The sequence below is a fragment of the Scyliorhinus torazame genome, chromosome 10 (assembly GCF_047496885.1).
Source record: "Scyliorhinus torazame isolate Kashiwa2021f chromosome 10, sScyTor2.1, whole genome shotgun sequence".
In the NCBI taxonomy this organism is placed as follows: domain Eukaryota; kingdom Metazoa; phylum Chordata; class Chondrichthyes; order Carcharhiniformes; family Scyliorhinidae; genus Scyliorhinus; species Scyliorhinus torazame.
In genome coordinates this window covers 29,289,895-29,308,979 of record NC_092716.1, presented here as the reverse complement: position 1 = coordinate 29,308,979, position 19,085 = coordinate 29,289,895, and the positions used below count along the sequence as shown (strand labels likewise).

The window sequence follows — 19,085 nt, the reverse complement described above, 5'->3', positions numbered from 1 at the left end:
TCCATATAGACAACATCCACTGCCCTACCTGCATCAATCATCTTTGTGACCTCCTCGAAAAACTCTATCAAGTTAGTGAGACACGACCTCCCCTTCACAAAACCATGCTGCCTCTCACTAATACGTCCATTTGCTTCCAAATGGGAGTAGATCCTGTCTCGAAGAATTCTCTCCAGTAATTTCCCTACCACTGAAGTAAGGCTCACGGGCCTGTAGTTCCCTGGATTATCCTTGCTACGCTTCTTAAACAGAGGAACAACATTGGCTATTCTCCAGTCCTCCGGGACATCACCTGAAGACAGTGAGGATCCAAAGATTTCTGTCAAGGCCTCAGCAATTTCCTCTCCAGCCTCCTTCAGTATTCTAGGGTAGATCCCATCAGGCCCTGGGGACTTATCTACCTTAATATTTTTTAAGACACCCAACACCTCGTCTTTTTAGAACTCAATGTGACCCAGGCCATCTACACACCCTTCTCCAGACTGAACATCTACCAATTCCTTCTCTTTGGTGAATACTGATGCAAAGTATTCATTTAGTACCTCGCCCATTTCCTCTGGCTCCACACATAGATTCCCTTGCCTATCCTTCAGTGGGCCAACCCTTTCCCTGGCTACCCTCTTGCTTTTTATGTATGTGTAAAAAGCCTTGGGATTTTCCTTAACCCTATTTGCCAATGACTTTTCGTGACCCCTTCTAGCCCTCCTGACTCCTTGCTTAAGTTCCTTCCTACTTTCCTTATATTCCACACAGGCTTAGTCTGTTCCCAGCCTTTTAGCCCTGACAAATGCCTTTTTTTTTTGATGAGGCCTACAATATCACTCGTTATCCAAGGTTCACGAAAATTGCCGTATTTATACTTCTTCCTCGCAGGAACATGCCGGTCCTGAATTCCTTTCAACTGACACTTGAAAGCCTCCCACATGTCAGATGTTGATTAGCCCTCAAACATCCGCCCCCAATCTAGGTTCTTCAGTTCCCGCCTAATATTGTTATAATTATCCTTCCCCAATTTAGCACATTCACCCTAAATCCTGGAACGTTTAGCTGCCAATCCTGCCCTTCCCTCAACCAGGTCTCTGTAATGGCAATAACATCATAGTTCCAAGTACTAATCCAAGCTCTAAGTTCATCTGCCTAACCACCTGTTTGGTCACCTTCTCAAAGAACTCAATAAGGTTTGTGAGGCACGACCTACCCTTCACAAAACCGTGTTGACTGTCTCTAATCAAATTATTCCTTTCCAGATGATTATACATCCTATCTCTTATAAACCTTTCCAAGATTTTGCCCACAACAGAAGTAAGGCTGACTGGTCTATAGTTACCGGGGTTGTTTCTACTCCCCTTCTTGAACAAGGGGGCAACATTTGCTATCCTCCAGTCTTCTGGCACTATTCCTGTAGACAAAGGTGACTGAAAGATCAAAGCCAAAGGCTCAGCAATCTCCTCCCTAGCTTCCCAGAGAATCCTAGGATAAATCCCATCCGGCCCAGGGGACGTATCTATTTTCACACGTTCCAGAATTGCTAACACCTCCTCCTTATGAACCTCAAGCCCTTCTATAGTACCTGAATCTCAGTATTCTCCTCGACAACATTGTCCTTTTCCTGTGTGAAAACTGACGAAAAATATTCATTTAGCACCTCTCCTATCTCCTCGGACTCCAACCACAACTTCCCACTACTGTCCTTGATTGGCCCTACTCTTACCCTAATCATTCGTTTATTCCTGACATATCTATAGAAAGCTTTAGGGTTATCCTTGATCCTACCTGCCAAAGACTTCTCATGTCCCCTCCTGGCTCTTCTTAGCTCTCTCTTTAGGTCCTTCCTAGCTAACTTGTAACTCTCGAGCGCCCTAACTGAACCTTCATGTCTCATCTTTACATAAGGCTCCTTCTTCCTCTTGACAAGTGTTTCGACTGCTTTAGTAAACCATGGTTCCCTTGCTCGACCACTTCCTCCCTGCCTGACAGGTACATACTTATCAAGGACACGCAGTAGCTGTTCCTTGAACAAGCTCCACATTTCCATTGTGCCCATCCCCTGCAGTTTTCCTCTCCATCCGATGCATCCCAAGTCTTGCCTCATCGCATCATAATTGCCTTTCCCCCAGATATAACACTTGCCCTGAGGTATGTACCTATCCCTTTCCATCACTAAAGTAAACGTAATCAAATTGTGGTCACTATCACCAAAGTGCTCACCTATCTCCAAATCTAACACCTAGCCTGGTTCATTACCCAGTACCAAATCCAATATGGCCTCGCCTCTCGTTGGCCTATCTACATACTGTGCCAGGAAACCCTCCTGCACACATTGGACAAAAACAGACCCACCTAAAGTACTCGAACTACAGCGTTTCCAGTCAATATTTGGAAAGTGAAAGTCCCCCATAACAACTACCCTGTTACTTTCGCTCCTATCCAGAATCATCTTTGCAATCCTTTCCTCGACATCTCTGGAACTTTTTGAAGGCCTATAGAAAACCCCTAACAGGGTGACCTCTCCTTTCCTGTTTCTAACCTCAGCCCATACTACCTCAGTAGACGAGTCCTCATTAAACGTCCCTTCTGCCACCGTAATACTGTCCTTGACTAACAATGCCACCCCTCCCCCTCTTTTACCACCTTCCCTGAGCTTACTGAAATATCTAAACCCTGGCACCTGCAACAACCATTCCTGTCCCTGCTCTATCCATGTCTCCGAAATGGCCACATCAAAGTCCCAGGTACCAAGTTCACCCACCTTATTCGGGATGCTCCTGGCATTGAAGACACACTTTAAACCACCTTCCTGCCTGCCGGTACACTCCTGCAACTTTGAAACCTTACTCATGACCTCACAACTCTCAACCTCCTGTATACTGGAGCTACAAATTCAGGTTCCCAAGCCCCTGCTGAACTAGTTTAAACCCTCCCAAAGAGCATTAGCAAATTTCCCCCCCAGGATATTGGTACCCCTCTGGTCCAGGTGTAGACCATCCCATTTGTAGAGGTCCCACCGACCCCAGAATGAGCCCCAATTATCCAAAAATCTGAAACCCTCCCTCCTGCACCATCCCTGTAGCCAGGTGTTCAACTCCTCTCTCTCCCTATTCCTCGTCTCGCTATCACGTGGCATGGGTAACAACCCAGAGATAATAACTCTGTTTGTCCTAGATCTAAGTTTCCACCCTAGCTCCCCGAATTCCTGCCTTACATCCCTATCCCTTTTCCTACCTATGTCGTTGGTACCTATGTGGACCACGACTTGGGGCTGCTCCCCCTCCCCCTTAAGGATCCCGCAAACATGATCCGAGACATCACGCACCCTGGCACCTGGGAGGCAACACACCAACCGCGAGTCTCTCTCGTTCCCACAGAATCTCCTATCTATCCCCCTAACTATGGAGTCTCCAATGACTAATGCTCGACTCCTCTCCCCCTTCCCTTCTGAGCAGCACGGACAGACTCTGTGCCAGAGACCTGCACCACATGGCTTACCCCTGGTAAGTCCCCCCACCCCCCCAACAGTATCCAAAGCGGTATACTTGTTACTAAGGGGAACGACCACAGGGGATCCCTGTACTGACTGCTTCCTCCAAGCCCCTCTCACCGTCACCCATCTATCTTTATTCTTCGGAGTAACTACATCCCTGATAACTACATTCTATCTATGACCACCTCTACCTCCCGAATGATCCAAAGTTCATCCAGCTCCAGTTCCCTAATGCGGTTTCTGAGGAGCTGGAGATGGGTGCACTTCCCACAGACAAAATCAGCAGGAACACTGATGGCGTCCCTCACTTCAAACATTCTGCAGGAGGAACATTGCACTACCTTCCCTGCCATCCCCTCTAGATAAAGAAAAGGAAAGAAAGAGCTTACCTGTTATTCACTCCCCTTCTCAGCAAGCACTCACTCAGCAACCTCTGCGCCCCGCACGATAACACCTGAGGGAAAATAAAAGAAAAACGACTTACCAGTCACCAGCCAATCCCTTACCTGCAGGCTGTGATGTCACGGTTCGACTTCTTTCTACTTCTACCTGTCCTCGAGCCTTCCTCTTGATCGTTACAGTGGTTGGTTTTTTTTGGTTAGAGGGGGTAGGGAGGGAAACACTGAAGAAGTGTTTCGGGTTTAAGTGTCACTTGACAACAGCTCCTCTACAAACCACCTTCAAGTTAGGGTGAGCACAACGGATGTATGCAAATTTCCCCTGCAACAGTCAATCAGCAGCTCCGCTCTATTACCCTCTGCTGGATCATCCTTCCTAGTGTACTGCAAGCTGAATGCAGTCCTCGAGTTGTGGCCTAACCAGAGCTTTATAAATGTTCAGCGTATTTATGAAGCCACGGTCCAATTTGCTTTGCTAACTGCTGTCTCAATGTGCATAAACCTCCAGGTCCCTCTGGTCATGCACTGTTTAGAAATATGCCATTAAGTCTATAGTCACTCCCCACCCCTCTGCCAAAATACATCACCTCACAGTTTTCTGCATTAAATTCCATCTGCCACTTGTCTGCCCCACTCTGCTAGGCTATGCCCTGTTGCAGGCAGTCCTCACTGTCTGTCACACCTCCAAGTTTGGTATCATCGTCAAGTTTTGAAAGTTTACCCTGTGTTCCAATGTCCAAGTCATTTATACATATCAATGCAGCTCTTGAACATTTATCACATTTATTCTTAAGAGATCTGAACTATATTTTATGTTTCTCTGAATGCATGGTTACGTCATCAACTGAATGCATGGTTATGTCATCAAGTTACATCAAAAATTGATAAGCACCTTCATTTGCAAACTATCAAACCTACTGAGGTTAATCTACATCAATGATGATTCAATGAGTTGAAACTTTATTTTTTATATTTAAAGAAGCCAATATATGCTAGGAATTTGGATCTTTCCTTGAACCCAGATTGTTTACACTGATTTGACCCATTTTACGTTTAGGCACATTGCAATGAAATCTGCAGGCTATTCCATAACTTGACATCAATAGACTGGGCACATATTAGTGTGTTGTGACTATGGAAGAAATTCCAGGTCAATATTTACACATAAATAAATACATTCGCAGTCAGTTACCACACCATTCTCCCAGCTCTCTAAAACAATATAATTAACATCCCAAGACATTGCATTTTAATTGCATTAGAACTTCAACCTGGACAGCACACCTGTGCTATCGACTACATTCAATTAGTGTCAAGTCTAGCTTAACTGATAGCAGTCTCACATTGGTCAGAAAGATGCAGATTCAAAATTGCGGACTCAAGCTCATAATGCAGAATGTTATCCAGTGTAATAGTGAGAGAGCATTGCATTTTTAAAGTTTCCACACTTTGTATGAGACATTGAACCAGTCTGTCTATTCTGCTAATTCAGGTACACAAGTGTTCAAAGAGCAGGAACTTCTCTTGGTGTCTTTCTTCAGCCAACAGCACCAAAATTATTAACTGGTTGTGAAATTTGTTGCTGTTTTAGGGGATCTTGTTATGAGCAAAATAGCTGATGAGTTTAAGTTTATTCAAGAACCACTGACTTCAAATTCATTCATTGTCTTTGAAGTGTTGGAGGTATTTCTGCTACATAAGCAAAAGCCTGCTAACTGTGTGCAATCTACTAAGGGTGCAGAATGTTAACCTATATAGTGTCTTGTCTGTATGGCTTGGTTTTGAATTTAGTTATTATTTATCTGACAATATTTCGACTAACAAATATATCTTTTACTGAGGAAACCTTTTTATGATCATGCTGCATACAAGGTTGATGATAATGCAAACTGCCCTCACATTTCATGAGGTTTGTGAAGTTTTTAATGTTAACATAGAATCATAGAATTTCTACAGTGCAGTAGGCGACCATTCAGCCCAACGCATCTGCACTGACCATCTGAAAGAACATTCTACCCAGGGCCACTCCCTCCGCCCTATCACTCTAACCCTGTAACCTCACCTAACCTCCATATTTTTGAATCCTAAGGGGCAATTTAGCATGGCCAATGCATCTAACCCACACATCTTTGGACAGTGTGTGTGGCAACTGGAAGACTTTAGGAATATTGGATTCTAAATATTGAACAATTTAAGGGATAAAAGCCTGGGATCAGAGTGTGTTTGACTGCAGTGGTCATGTTTAAAAAAGAAATTATGTTTTACAGGGCCTGGGTGCTTTTAGCAGCCGGAAGGTGAAAGTGACAAAGGAATGTGTTTTTGAATCTGGACTGACAGACTGTGGTTCGACTGGAAAAGTTCCTGGGAGTTAATGTGGTTTTCAGCCTGCGGACATAATTTGTTTTTCAGCTTGGTGAGATTAGGCCATTGCTGGATGGAGCCAAGGAATGCAAAGAGACATTTTGAAAGAAGCTTGAGAGAGAAATTTTGAAAAGTTTTAGAGAGGCAGTTTTTGGAGAAAGTTTTGGATAGAGGAGATGAATTCTGATTTGTCTGATGCGGAGTCCACAATTTTCCCCAAAGTAAGACAGATTGAGAGCTGTATGTTTTGTTTTTTGTTGTTTAATGAGAAATTGAGTAGTAGTGTTTAAGGGGTAATTGTAAGCTGTTCTTTTTGGGTGTGAAGTTAAAAAGTTTACAATTGTTTTCATAATAAACATTTGTTTTAAAAATAACCAAGCCCTATTTCTTCACGCAATCACTCCTGGAGTGAATCATTCTTTCTGCAGTCTTACAAAATGAGTTTTGGTCCAGTATCCTAGCCACTGTTGGGATCTGATCTGGGATCATAATCGGGGCGGAAATGGGTGCAACTGGAGAAAACCCACGCAGACGCAGGGAGAATGTGCAAACTCACACAGACCGTCACCAAAGGCCAGAATCAAACCCGGTTCTTTGGCGCTGTGAGGCAGCAGTGCTAATCACTGTGCAACCAAGCTGCCCCATTTTCATTACTCAAGAACAGAAATCAACAATGACCACCTTAACTCTCGAAACATTTTTTTAAATGTCAAGGTAACCCAAAGTACAGAATATGTGTTCAGTTTGAAGTAAAACAGACCTAGACACTTGCTTGTTAGAAACTGCATGAAGAATACATAAAAGTTAGAAAGGAAAAAAAAGTTTTGAGTTTTAAATAAAAGCCTGGAAATGCTGCACAAGTGTTTCTAAACTTCAGTACTGGGAGATTTATTGCTTATGGCTATTGGGGATTGCTGTCAAGAACAATGCAAACAACAAATAACTTCAAGATTACTACCTGCAGCAGAGTACCCCAAAATAACATATAAATCAACACCAGAATGTCTATCACCTTTAGATTTGGCTGACCCTTGGACTAAATTTATACATTTTATTACAATCTCCAAGCATTCTGTTTAAACACTGGCTGGGGCTATGATAGAGAATGTCAAGAGAAAGTCAAACACATTGTACAGTGCCAGGCACAAGCAGGCAGGACTACGCACACTCATCGGATCAACGCATCTGCTCCAATTAAACAGTTTAGACCATTTTTTAAAAATCCAGATTAATCGTGATCGGTGCCACTAGGTAAATTATGCCAGAACTTCTATTGCAGATAGTTTTTTTAATGCATTACAAAAAAAACAATTGTATGCTATGAAATCCTTTTTTTTTTTTAAATGATTCATACATGTGTACCAATTGCACAAGTAGCATTTGACAAATGGTGAAAGTTTTACCCCTTCACCATTTAGGATATCCTGTTACTAATAAAATGTCACTACCTATAAATTGGTTATAATTGCTAACTCTTAGTATTTTAATTACATTGAAGCATATATGCTGTCCATTGATAATTTAAGCACAGGCACTCACATTTTAGAGCAATCTCGCTTGAGAAATATTCATTAGACAATAAAGCCAACATTGATAGTAAACTTACAATTACCACTGGCAAATTACGTTACCATTCTGAGCAATCCGCCTCGGCATCACCAGGTTAATAACAGCTACGTTGAGTGCTTAGCAACAGGAGTTGCCCTACAATTATGGTATTTTCTGTAAGACAACACTGGGCTGGCTTCTGCACAGTATCAAAAGTAAGAAAATTGGGCCTCCGTGGTCTTTTACTGAAAATATCAAGTGACAAAAACATAGCAACAATGGCACAAATATAGTTTAAATTGGATCTTAAATCAACTTAATTCAAAACAGTGTTGTGTGAATAATTTAATGAAAAATATTTTTAAAAATCTCAGTTGTCAGAGAATGGAGTTTAATTAGCTACATCAAAATTGTCTTCTACTTAGAAAAAATGTTAACACCTGGTACCCAGTTTTTTAACAATTTTACAATTCCCTAATGTGTATTAAATTTTAAGCAATACATTTTCTTACAAAAGACAATTAAAATACAGCTGTTAATACACCCATTATTTTCAATATAAAAAAATGCATTTTAGCACAGCACAAACTCTTGAATTAAGTAAATTAGCTGAATAGGTGTAAAGGAAAAGTCTCCCACCATCCTCTTCAAGTTACTTGGGAGCCTGTGGAAGGAAAAACAAATATTACAACTGGAAAAGAACACAGGGACAATGGCGCAGTCACCCAAGTTCAAACTGCTTGCTAGCATAGTAAGTAAGGGTCTCTATTCTACATTTAATCAAATGTCACTTTTCACTTATTAATAGGATTCCAGAATTTCTCCTGCTGCTTTGGGGGTTGTGAAGTTTTATGATGTGGGCATTAAAATTGTTATTAACTACAAGTATCTTTGTATTACGTTGAATTGTAGAAACAATGGACAGATGTGTAGCCAAGGGACATAAACAATTAAACTGCCTGAATAATTAAAATCCTTTCCAGTAGGTCCCACAATCATAAAAATATTTTACGTGGCTGTAACTGAAAGTGCTATCCTTTCTTCAACTTTTTCCTGGCCTGTTAGCACAGGAAAGCAGACTCGATCATTGAGCTAGGCAGTAAGGGGAGTGAGGAGATCTATCTTGACAAAATGTACTCTCTGAAGAACTTTTAACAGAAGTTTGATAAATAGATGAGGATACGTACTCTAGGGTGGGACTCATTTCTGATTATTTCAATGCATTGTAATAATTTTAATATATTGCAATTAAAGTTAGACCTTTGTGTTGGGTCATTTTGCATTCAGTTTTGCACTGAGTGCTGAATTTGGTGCTTTTTGAGTGCGATAGTGAGAGTTTGGTGACCGAGGGAGTGCTGAATTTGGTGCTTTTTGAGTGCGATAGTGAGAGTTTGGTGACCGAGGGAGTGCTGAATTTGGTGCTTTTTGAGTGCGATAGTGAGAGTTTGGTGACCGAGGGAGTTAGGTGAGGAGGGAGTAAGGTGCTCCTTTCATTTTGTTTCCGACATTTCCGCAAAGAGTGCGAAGAGAGCCAGGAGTTTACAGGAAGTGTAGCTGACTGGGAGCAGAGTCGGAGGGCGGAGATCTAGTTAGTCCACACAGCAGATATATTCTGTAAGGTAAGAGGGGATGGAGGCTAGGCCAGTTACATGCTCCTCCTGTAGGATGTGGGTGGTGAGGGATACCACCGGTATCCCCACTGACTATACCTGCGGGAAGTGCACCCAACTTCAGCTCCTCAAAGACCGTGTTAGGGAACTGGAGCTGAAGCTGGATGAACTTCGGATCATCCGGGAGGCAGAGGGGGTGATTGAGAAGAGTTACAGGGAGGTAACCACACCCAAGGTACAGGACAAGAATAGCTGGGTTACAGTCAGGGGGAAAAAAACAAACAGGCAGACAGTGCAGGGATCCCTCGTGGCCGTTCCCCTTCAAAACAAGTATACCGTTTTGGATGCTGTTGGGGGGGGATGACCTACCGGGGGAAGGCCCTAGCGGCCAGGTCTCTGGCACTGAGTCTGGCTCTGGGGCTCAGAAGGGAAGGGGGGAGAATAGAAAAGCAATAGTTGTAGGAGATTCAATGGTTAGGGGAATAGATAGGAGATTCTGTGGTCGCGAGCGAGACTCCCGGAAGGTATGTTGCCTCCCGGGTGCCAGGGCCAGGGATGTCTCGGATCGTGTCTTCAGGATCCTTAAGGGGGAGGGTGAGCAGCCAGAAGTCGTGGTGCACATTGGTACCAACGACATAGGTAGGAAAAGGGGTGTGGAGGTAATAAACAAGTTTAGGGAGTTAGGCTGGAAGTTGAAAGCCAGGACAGACAGAGTTGTCATCTCTGGTTTGTTGCCGGTGCCACGTGATAGCGAGGCTAGGAATAGGGAGAGAGTGCAGTTGAACACGTGGCTGCAGGAATGGTGTAGGAGGGAGGGCTTCAGGTATTTGGATAATTGGAGCGCATTCTGGGGAAGGTGGGACCTGTACAAGCAGGACGGGTTGCATCTGAACCAGAGGGGCACCAATATCCTGGGAGGGAGGTTTGCTAGTACTCTTCGGGAGGGTTTAAACTAATTTGGCAGGGGAATGGGAACCGGATTTGTAGTCCAGCAACTAAGGTAGCCGATATTCAGGACGCCAAAGCATGTAATGAGGCAGTGGGGAAGGGAACACTGACAAAGGAGAGTATTTGCAGGCACGGAGATGGGTTGAAGTGTGTATAATTCAACGCAAGAAGCATCAGGAATAAGGTGGGTGAACTTAAGGCATGGATCGGTACTTGGGACTACGATGTGGTGGCCATCACGGAAACTTGGATAGAAGAGGGGCAGAAATGGTTGTTGGAGGTCCCTGGTTATAGATGTTTCAATAAGATTAGGGAGGGTGGTAAAAGAGGTGGGGGGGTGGTAGTATTAATTAGAGATAGTATAACAGCTGCAGAAAGGCAGTTCGAGGAGTATCACCCTATTGAGGTAGTATGGGTTGAAGTCAGAAATAGGAGTTTTCTATAGGCCCCCCAATAGTAGCAGAGATGTGGAGGAACAGATTGGGAAACAGATTTTGGAAAGGTGCAGAAGTCATAGGGTAGTAGTCATGGGCGACTTTAACTTCCCAAATATTGAGTGGAAACTCTTTAGATCAAATAGTTTGGATGGGGTGGTGTTTGTGCAGTGTGTCCAGGAAGCTTTTCTAACACAGTATGTAGATTGTCCAACCAGAGGAGGGGCAATATTGGATTTAGTACTGGGTAATGAACCAGGGCAAGTGATAGATTTGTTAGTGGGGGAGCATTTTGGAGATAGTGACCACAATTCTGTGACTTTCACTTTAGTAATGGAGAGGGATAGGTACGTGCAACAGGGCAAGGTTTACAATTGGGGGAAGGGTAAATACGATGTTGTCAGACAAGAATTGAAGTGCATAAGTTGGGAACATAGGCTGGCAGGGAAGGACACAAGTGAAATGTGGAACTTGTTCAAGGAACAGGTGCTACGTGTCCTTGGTATGTATGTCCCTGTCAGGCAGGGAAGAGATGGTCGAGTGAGGGAACCATGGTTGACAAGAGAGGTTGAATGTCTTGTTAAGAGGAAAAAGGTGACTTATACAAGGCTGAGGAAACAAGGTTCAGACAGGGCATTGGAGGGATACAAGATAGCCAGGAGGGAACTGAAGAAAGGGATTAGGAGAGCTAAGAGAGGGCATGAACAATCTTTGGCGGGTAGGATCAAGGAAAACCCCAAGGCCTTTTACACATATGTGAGAAACATGAGAATGACTAGAGCGAGGGTAGGTCCGATCAAGGACAGTAGCGGGAGATTGTGTATTGAGTCTGAAGAGATAGGCGAGGTCTTGAATGAGTACTTTTCTTCTGTATTTACAAATGAGAGGGGCGATATTGTTGGAGAGGACAGTGTGAAACAGATTGGTAAGCTCGAGGAAATACTTGTTAGGAAGGAAGATGTGTTGGGCATTTTGAAAAACTTGAGGATAGACAAGTCCCCCGGGCCTGACGGGATATATCCAAGGATTCTATGGGAAGCAAGAGATGAAATTGCAGAGCCGTTGGCAATGATCTTTTCGTCCTCACTGTCAACAGGGGTGGTACCAGGGGATTGGAGAGTGGCGAATGTCGTGCCCCTGTTCAAAAAAGGAACTAGGGATAACCCTGGGAATTACAGGCCAGTTAGTCTTACTTCGGTGGTAGGCAAAGTAATGGAAAGGGTACTGAAGGATAGGATTTCTGAGCATCTGGAAAGACACTGCTTGATTAGGGATAGTCAGCACGGATTTGTGAGGGGTAGGTCTTGCCTTACAAATCTTATTGAATTCTTTGAGGAGGTGACCAAGCATGTGGATGAAGGTAAAGCAGTGGATGTAGTGTACATGGATTTTAGTAAGGCATTTGATAAAGTTCCCCATGGTAGGCTTCTGCACAAAGTAAGGAGGCATGGGATAGTGGGAAATTTGGCCAGTTGGATAACGAACTGGCTAACCGATAGAAGTCAGAGAGTGGCGGTGGATGGCAAATATTCAGCCTGGATCCCAGTTACCAGTGGTGTACCGCAGGGATCAGTTCTGGGTCCTCTGCTGCTTGTGATTTTCATTAATGACTTGGATGAGGGAGTTGAAGGGTGGGTCAGTAAATTTGCAGACGATACGAAGATTGGTGGAGTTGTGGATAGTAAGGAGGGCTGTTGTCGGCTGCAAAGAGACATAGATAGGATGCAGAGCTGGGCTGAGAAGTGGCAGATGGAGTTTAACCCTGAAAAGTGTGAGGTTGTCCATTTTGGAAGGACAAATATGAATGCGGAATACAGGGTTAACGGTAGAGTTCTTGGCATTGTGGAGGAGCAGAGAGACCTTGGGGTCTATGTTCATACATCTTTGAAAGTTGCCACTCAAGTGGATAGAGCTGTGAAGAAGGCCTATGGTGTGCTCACGTTCATTAACAGAGGGATTGAATTTAAGAGCCGTGAGGTGATGATGCAGCTGTACAAAACTTTGGTAAGGCCACATTTGGAGTACTGTGTACAGTTCTGATCGCCTCATTTTAGGAAGGATGTGGAAGCTCTGGAAAAGGTGCAAAGAAGATTTACCAGGATGTTGCCTGGAATGGAGAGTAGGTCTTACGAGGAAAGGTTGAGGGTGCTAGGCCTTTTCTCATTAGAGCGGAGAAGGATGAGGGGCGACTTGATAGAGGTTTATAAGATGATCAGGGGAATAGATAGAGTAGACAGTCAGAGACTTTTTCCCCAGGTGGAACACACCATTACAAGGGGACATAAATTTAAGGTGAAAGGTGGAAGATATAGGAGGGATATCAGAGGTAGGTTCTTTACCCAGAGAGTAGTGGGGGCATGGAATGCACTGCCTGTGGAAGTAGTTGAGTCGGAAACATTAGTGACCTTCAAGCAGCTGTTGGATAGGTACATGGATTACGGGAAAATGATATAGTGTAGATTTATTTGTTCTTAAGGGCAGCACGGTAGCATTGTGGATAGCACAATTGCTTCACAGATCCATGGTCCCAGGTTCGATTTCGGCTTGGGTCATTGTCTGTGCGGAGTCTGCACGTCCTCCCCGTGTCTGCGTGGGTTTCCTCCGGGTGCTCCGGTTTCCTCCCACAGTCCAAAGATGTGCGGGTTAGGTGAATTGGCCAATGATAAATTGCCCTTAATGTCCAAATTGCCCTTGGTGTTGGGTGGAGGTGTTGAGTTTGGGTAGGGTGCCCTTTCCAAGAGCTGGTGCAGACTCAGGGGGCCGAATGGCCTCCTTCTGCACTGTAGATTCAATGATAATCTATGATTAATCTAGGACAAAGGTTCGGCACAACATCGTGGGCCGAAGGGCCTGTTCTGTGCTGTATTTTCTATGTTCTATGTTCTATGTTTTGTTATTATTAATTTACATGTTTTTAACAAATGAACAACATATTCAAAATGAATTTCCAGACAGACAATGAAGTGAAATCGAATTGAATTTTACAGAAAAAATGCAGATTATATCACAGTCTCCCATCAAACAGGTTTTTCTTCCTGAAGATATTAATAGAAATGAAATATTTTCAAATGCTGCTTCCTTTTGTTTAGTCTGATTATACTATATCTGTTTCCAGCTTTTAGCTGCCAATAACGATGCGCAACAACAAAATGAGGAGCATTGAAGGAGCACACTTTAAACGAAGCAGTGGGGGAAAAATGCTTGTTCCAAGTGACCCATTTTAAAGATGGAGTGACAAATCTTCTGTATGGTGTACAAATGGTGCAATATCATAATGTACTTAAAAAGTCTTCACCCTCAACTACTCTACCACACTGAAGTAATATTTTTAATCCTCCAATAATTGTCCTCAGTCTATTAGTGCAAATCCTGCCCATTAATATGGACTTGAACCCATTTTGGATATTGGAAATATTTTTGAGAAACGCATACGTAAGGTATTTATTTGATTGCGAACACGATTCATCATACGACCATTCCAAACATATACAAACTCCACAGGCGGGATTCCACTCCATATTTGTTCTCAAATACCACCCGTGAGATACAAAAGCTGAAGAAAATTCAAATATTGCAGATGATAGGGAAATTGTACGACTATAATGCTCTACTTACTCCATTTCCATGAAATTTGGGACAGAACAATTTCTAAACAATGAATTTAGACGGAAATAGTATGTCACGAACATATGCCAATTAGCCAAGAAAAAATCTCATCCTTGCATTATATTAGGCCCTGCCTTCTAGTCATCAGTTTAAATGTGCCTGCCATTGGGCATGTAAATCAACTAGATCTGCTCTACAAAAATGAAAATGGGTCAATAATGAACGTAAACCAGTATTACTTATTTTAAATGTAGGCATATTTAACTCTGAATCAACGTTGTCCCATACCTCCCTTTCTCAGAAATTCAATATCTTGTTGGAATACTATATTACACTGGTCAATTAACATTTCCTGTCACCTTGGACTTTGCGAGAGAACTTAAACAGTGAGTGTTACCTGGTTATTCAATTTCAACAGCATCACTGCTGCCCCTTAGGCCACTTTCAGCAAAAGTCATGAAATAGTAATCAGAGGTAATTTTATATTTTCCCCACCTCAACTGTGATAAGGCACCCTCCTCAGACAAGTTGTTCAACCTGAGATTTTCTAACCCATACAGCTCAGCTACACACTGATCAAATTTACTCAGCCACTGGGAGAAGCAGACATTTCCAGCTATTTCATCTTGATAAATTCAGGTTATAATGGTGTTGAATTTCTGGTTTTGTACTTCCTTTATAGACTTTTATTAAAAAAACATAAAAGCCATTAAAAAAAACCTTTTATAATTTCTTTGGTGTAGCAGAGGGCATCTGACATTAGGGCCCTGGCACCCAGGATACTAAATATGTTGACCAAATCTGATTATTTTGATTTAAGAATGCACCCATCTACAGTCCCCTTATGTCTCTCCTCTGTATTTATATTAACTATTGAAAATCAAATAATTATAAAATTGATATTCGCTCATTAAATCAAAGGATTTCAAACTTGAACGAAGGCTAGTTTATCAGATAAGAGAAGTGGAGGAGACGAGGGAGGAAAGGGTGTTTTATAAATGTTTAACATTTACCTTGTTTTCTCCTCCTTCTATTTCTTCAACTCCTGCTTGTGTCATGAGGTCAGCGATGTTTTTCTCTAGGTCATCAATGCGAGCACTCATCTCATCAAGTGAAAGATGTCAAAGAAACATCTTTCTTTAACTTTCTTTGGTAAAATGTGTTCATTAAAAGTAATCACTAAAAGTAATCACCATCTAAATCCTGGGGGTCACCAGAAACTAAACTGGGCTAGCCATATAAATACTGTGAGTACAAGAACAGGTCGGGAGCTAGGAATCCTGTGGCAAGTAACTCACCTCATTAGAAATAAAAACAAAAACTTTAAGTATAATGACTGTTTTCATTAATTGATAATTCCGAACTGATCACTGTATCTAAGACTGTCAGATATTGTTCAACTGAAAAAAACTTCTGGTGTCACAAAAATAATTTTGATACCACCACAGAATCGAATTATACAAGCTGATTTCTGTACATTCATCAACATGATGCTCCTATTTAAAAGGCTGATTCTAGATGTCTAAGCTGCCAGTGAGTCCAGCCCATTATCAGACGTATGGCAACATTCAACAATATGTTATGCGCCGAGGACCCGGGTTCGATCCCGGCCCCGGGTCACTGTCCGTGTGCAATTTACACATTCGTCCCGTGTCTGCGTGGTGAATTGGCCACGCTAAATTGCCCCTAAATCGGAGAAAAAGAATTTGGCACTTTTTAAAAATAAATTTAGACTACCTAATTCATTTTTTCCAATAAAGGGTCAATTTAGCGTGGTCAATCCACCCACCCTGCAGATCCTTTGGGTTGTGGGGGTGAAACCCACACAAACACAGGGAGAATGTGTAAACTCCATACGGACAGTGACCCAGAGCCAGGATCGAACCTGGGACCTCGGCGCCGTGAGACAGCAATGCTAACCACTGCGCCACCGTTTGATCCTTCAACAATAGGATCTTTACTCAGTGGATAGCAAAGTACCTTTATCCAAACTTTCTTCACGTCTGGTGGACAGATGGGGCTCTGTGAGCTTCAATTAAAAATACAAATAGATCAGCAGTACCCCATTCCTATTCACGGTATGCTGCTGTAGATGGGAAAGATTATCACAGCCGATTCAACTAATCACAAAAATCATATTCAACCATGCATATTTAATACAACCAGGTTGTGATTTTAGCAATGGTTGGTCAATCTTTACAACTCAATAATCACATGCAGCAGTCAGTGAAGTTAAATCCTACTGTACTGTTTCAAAGTGACTTATCTTCTAATTTTGCATTTGATGGAAAACATTGTTAAACAAACAAGTTACTATCAATGCCACATAGCCACAGTTAGTCCAATTAAAAGTGGGATTTTCATTATCAGTACAATCATGTGACTGTTTTAGCTGCAATGTCCCTTCCAAATCAGGGAACTGCAGACCTCCTCTAATGTTAGAAAAAAAAGTCAACATAGGCAAGTAATGCAAGAGCATTGAGCTGCATGGTTACCGTTCACTAAGGTCTTAGCTTCAGAGGCAATCCTTAACCTAACTGATTTATAAGATTTTCTAGGACTAAAATTATCACCTATGCTGGGCATTAGCTTTTTCACGGAATTTACATAAAATTCTAGTACAGGTCTATTGAAACTCACTCAAAATCTACGTGCATTACAAAATTAGATTGAATTTACAGCTCACAAACAGCCCATTCAGTCCAATTGGTTTAGGCTCAAGTCTCTTCCCACCCGACTTCAACTCAAGTGTGTACACTTGAAACTTCTTTTGAAAGCAAGGATATTTCTACCGATGATCTGGTCGGACATTGTCTGGAATTTGTCCTGCATCTGTTGGAGCAGTGTGGTAACCTGAAAAATATAAATTAACTATGCTTTACCAGTTTTAAGCTTTAAAAATTTTTAATTCTTTAATAAGACCTTGTGCATCAGTCAATGCTAGAGATATATGTAATATTGCATTTTACACATTAATTCAAAGTATTAACTCATCATTAAATATCTCAAGCATAAACAAACATATTTAGAGAATAATTCTGATCTGCAGACCTCAAGACACTGCAATATCCCTCAATACTGCATTGAAATATTAGCTTTGAGTATGAGCAAAGTCTTGTACTGCACCCAAAATCCACAAATGCCAGGCTGAGAGGCAACAGTCACTGAACCACGATTGGTGTAGGAATTAAACAAGGCCTGCCAGCATTAATTTTTAAAAGTAAGTCATGCTGAACAGATGTATATAAATCTTTTGAACAAATAACAGATAATAAATCTAAAGTGTGAATAGATCTAAAGTGTGGAGAATTTATTTTCAGTCAATTTTCAAAAACACAGAAGTATATGCCAAAGATGCAACATGTGGCAATATTTCCTTTACTTCCATATGGGTAGAGCAAATGGTAAGGGTAAAAGGATTGTGAAAGCCAGCCAGGAGACATAGATTGACTAGCAGAATGGGCAAATAGGTGGCAGGTGCAGTTCAATGCAGAAAAACTGAAGCACTACATTTTCAGTGGAATTAGGAAAAGTAATACACTGGTGGAAAGATAAAGAAATCTTTTAAAGAGTAATGTAATATTTGCCATAATCTCAACGGGGCTAGAATACAATGGGATGAAAATTATGTTTGTCATATTAACTTTGAAGAGATCCCATTTAGACTATTATATTCAGTCCTGGGCCTAATAAATTCAAACATATATCGGCCTTGCTTGGGGTTCAATGTAGAATCACTATAATGGCATTGGGGCTAAAAAGATGAAATTGTGAGGAAAGGTTGCAGAGTTTAGGCATGTATACCTTTTTGTATGAACGATTACGTCATGATCTAATTGAGGTATTTATGATTAAAAGCTTTGAATGAGTAGATAAGTGTTACGATAGGGAGATGTTAGGAAAGTAGTGTAAACAGTCTGAGGGTAAAACTGCTAAAACTGAGTCAGAGGTATTGTGATGTTGTATGAATAAAGTAATGGCATGATGGGAAAACTGGTCAATGGGAAGACTGGTCAAACTACCTGGTACAATGTAAGAAAGGCTGACTCCGCATAACCTAAAGCATGAATAAGATCAGAGGTCAAGCTATTCCAAAATGTCTGACCTTTGTAATTTCTGATAAGGCGAACTCGTCATAACCCAGGGTGGTATGAATAAGACAAGATAAGGAATGGATGAGTCTCCTCCGACCTTTTAATGTTCCATCAAAGGTCAAGATAATGGTATGAGTGATGAGACAAAGAGTCCTAGAAGATCAGCAAGGTTATGCCTGTTTCATGACATTGCTTCCGTTTCTACTTCCGATCGAATTCCTGACTAAGCTGTAGTCATGCAATCTTGATAATGATAATGTATAAATACTGAGCTGATTCTCTGTGAAAGCGCAGACTTGGGAAGGAATCAGCAGTGGTACTAACTGCTCTCTGACCTCAAGTTTCAGCCATTACTGCATGCAGTCTTTTCATAAATAAAGCCTTGTTATTTTGCCTTAACGAGCGTTGTTGAATCTTTCTACTACAGTCCAGAAGCAGGAAATTATTGACTTCTACAGTATACGCCCACACCTGGCCTAAGTTATATTGTCCCATTCAGACTTAAACACGTTAATGAGAATAAACAGGATACCAATGTTTCGACGGGGTGATTCACTCCAGATCCATTGTCCTCCTGGACACTGATCTGACCAGCCATTAGCCTA

The 19,085-nt window shown here is 42.0% G+C and overlaps 1 protein-coding gene across 1 annotated transcript in view; it reads right to left on the bottom strand.

Moving 5' to 3' along the window:
- Window positions 1-7,508: 7,508 nt before the first annotated feature.
- Window positions 7,509-19,085, bottom strand: part of hsbp1b (heat shock factor binding protein 1b) — a 32,306-nt gene continuing 20,729 nt past the window's right edge. The window contains exons 2-4 of the mRNA XM_072517912.1: window positions 17,173-17,239; window positions 15,400-15,497; window positions 7,509-8,452 (exon numbers count right to left, since the gene is read on the bottom strand). Of these exons, the coding sequence (XP_072374013.1) occupies window positions 8,441-8,452; window positions 15,400-15,497; window positions 17,173-17,239 (177 nt within the window). The 3' untranslated portion in view covers window positions 7,509-8,440. The remainder of the gene's footprint in view (window positions 8,453-15,399; window positions 15,498-17,172; window positions 17,240-19,085) is intronic.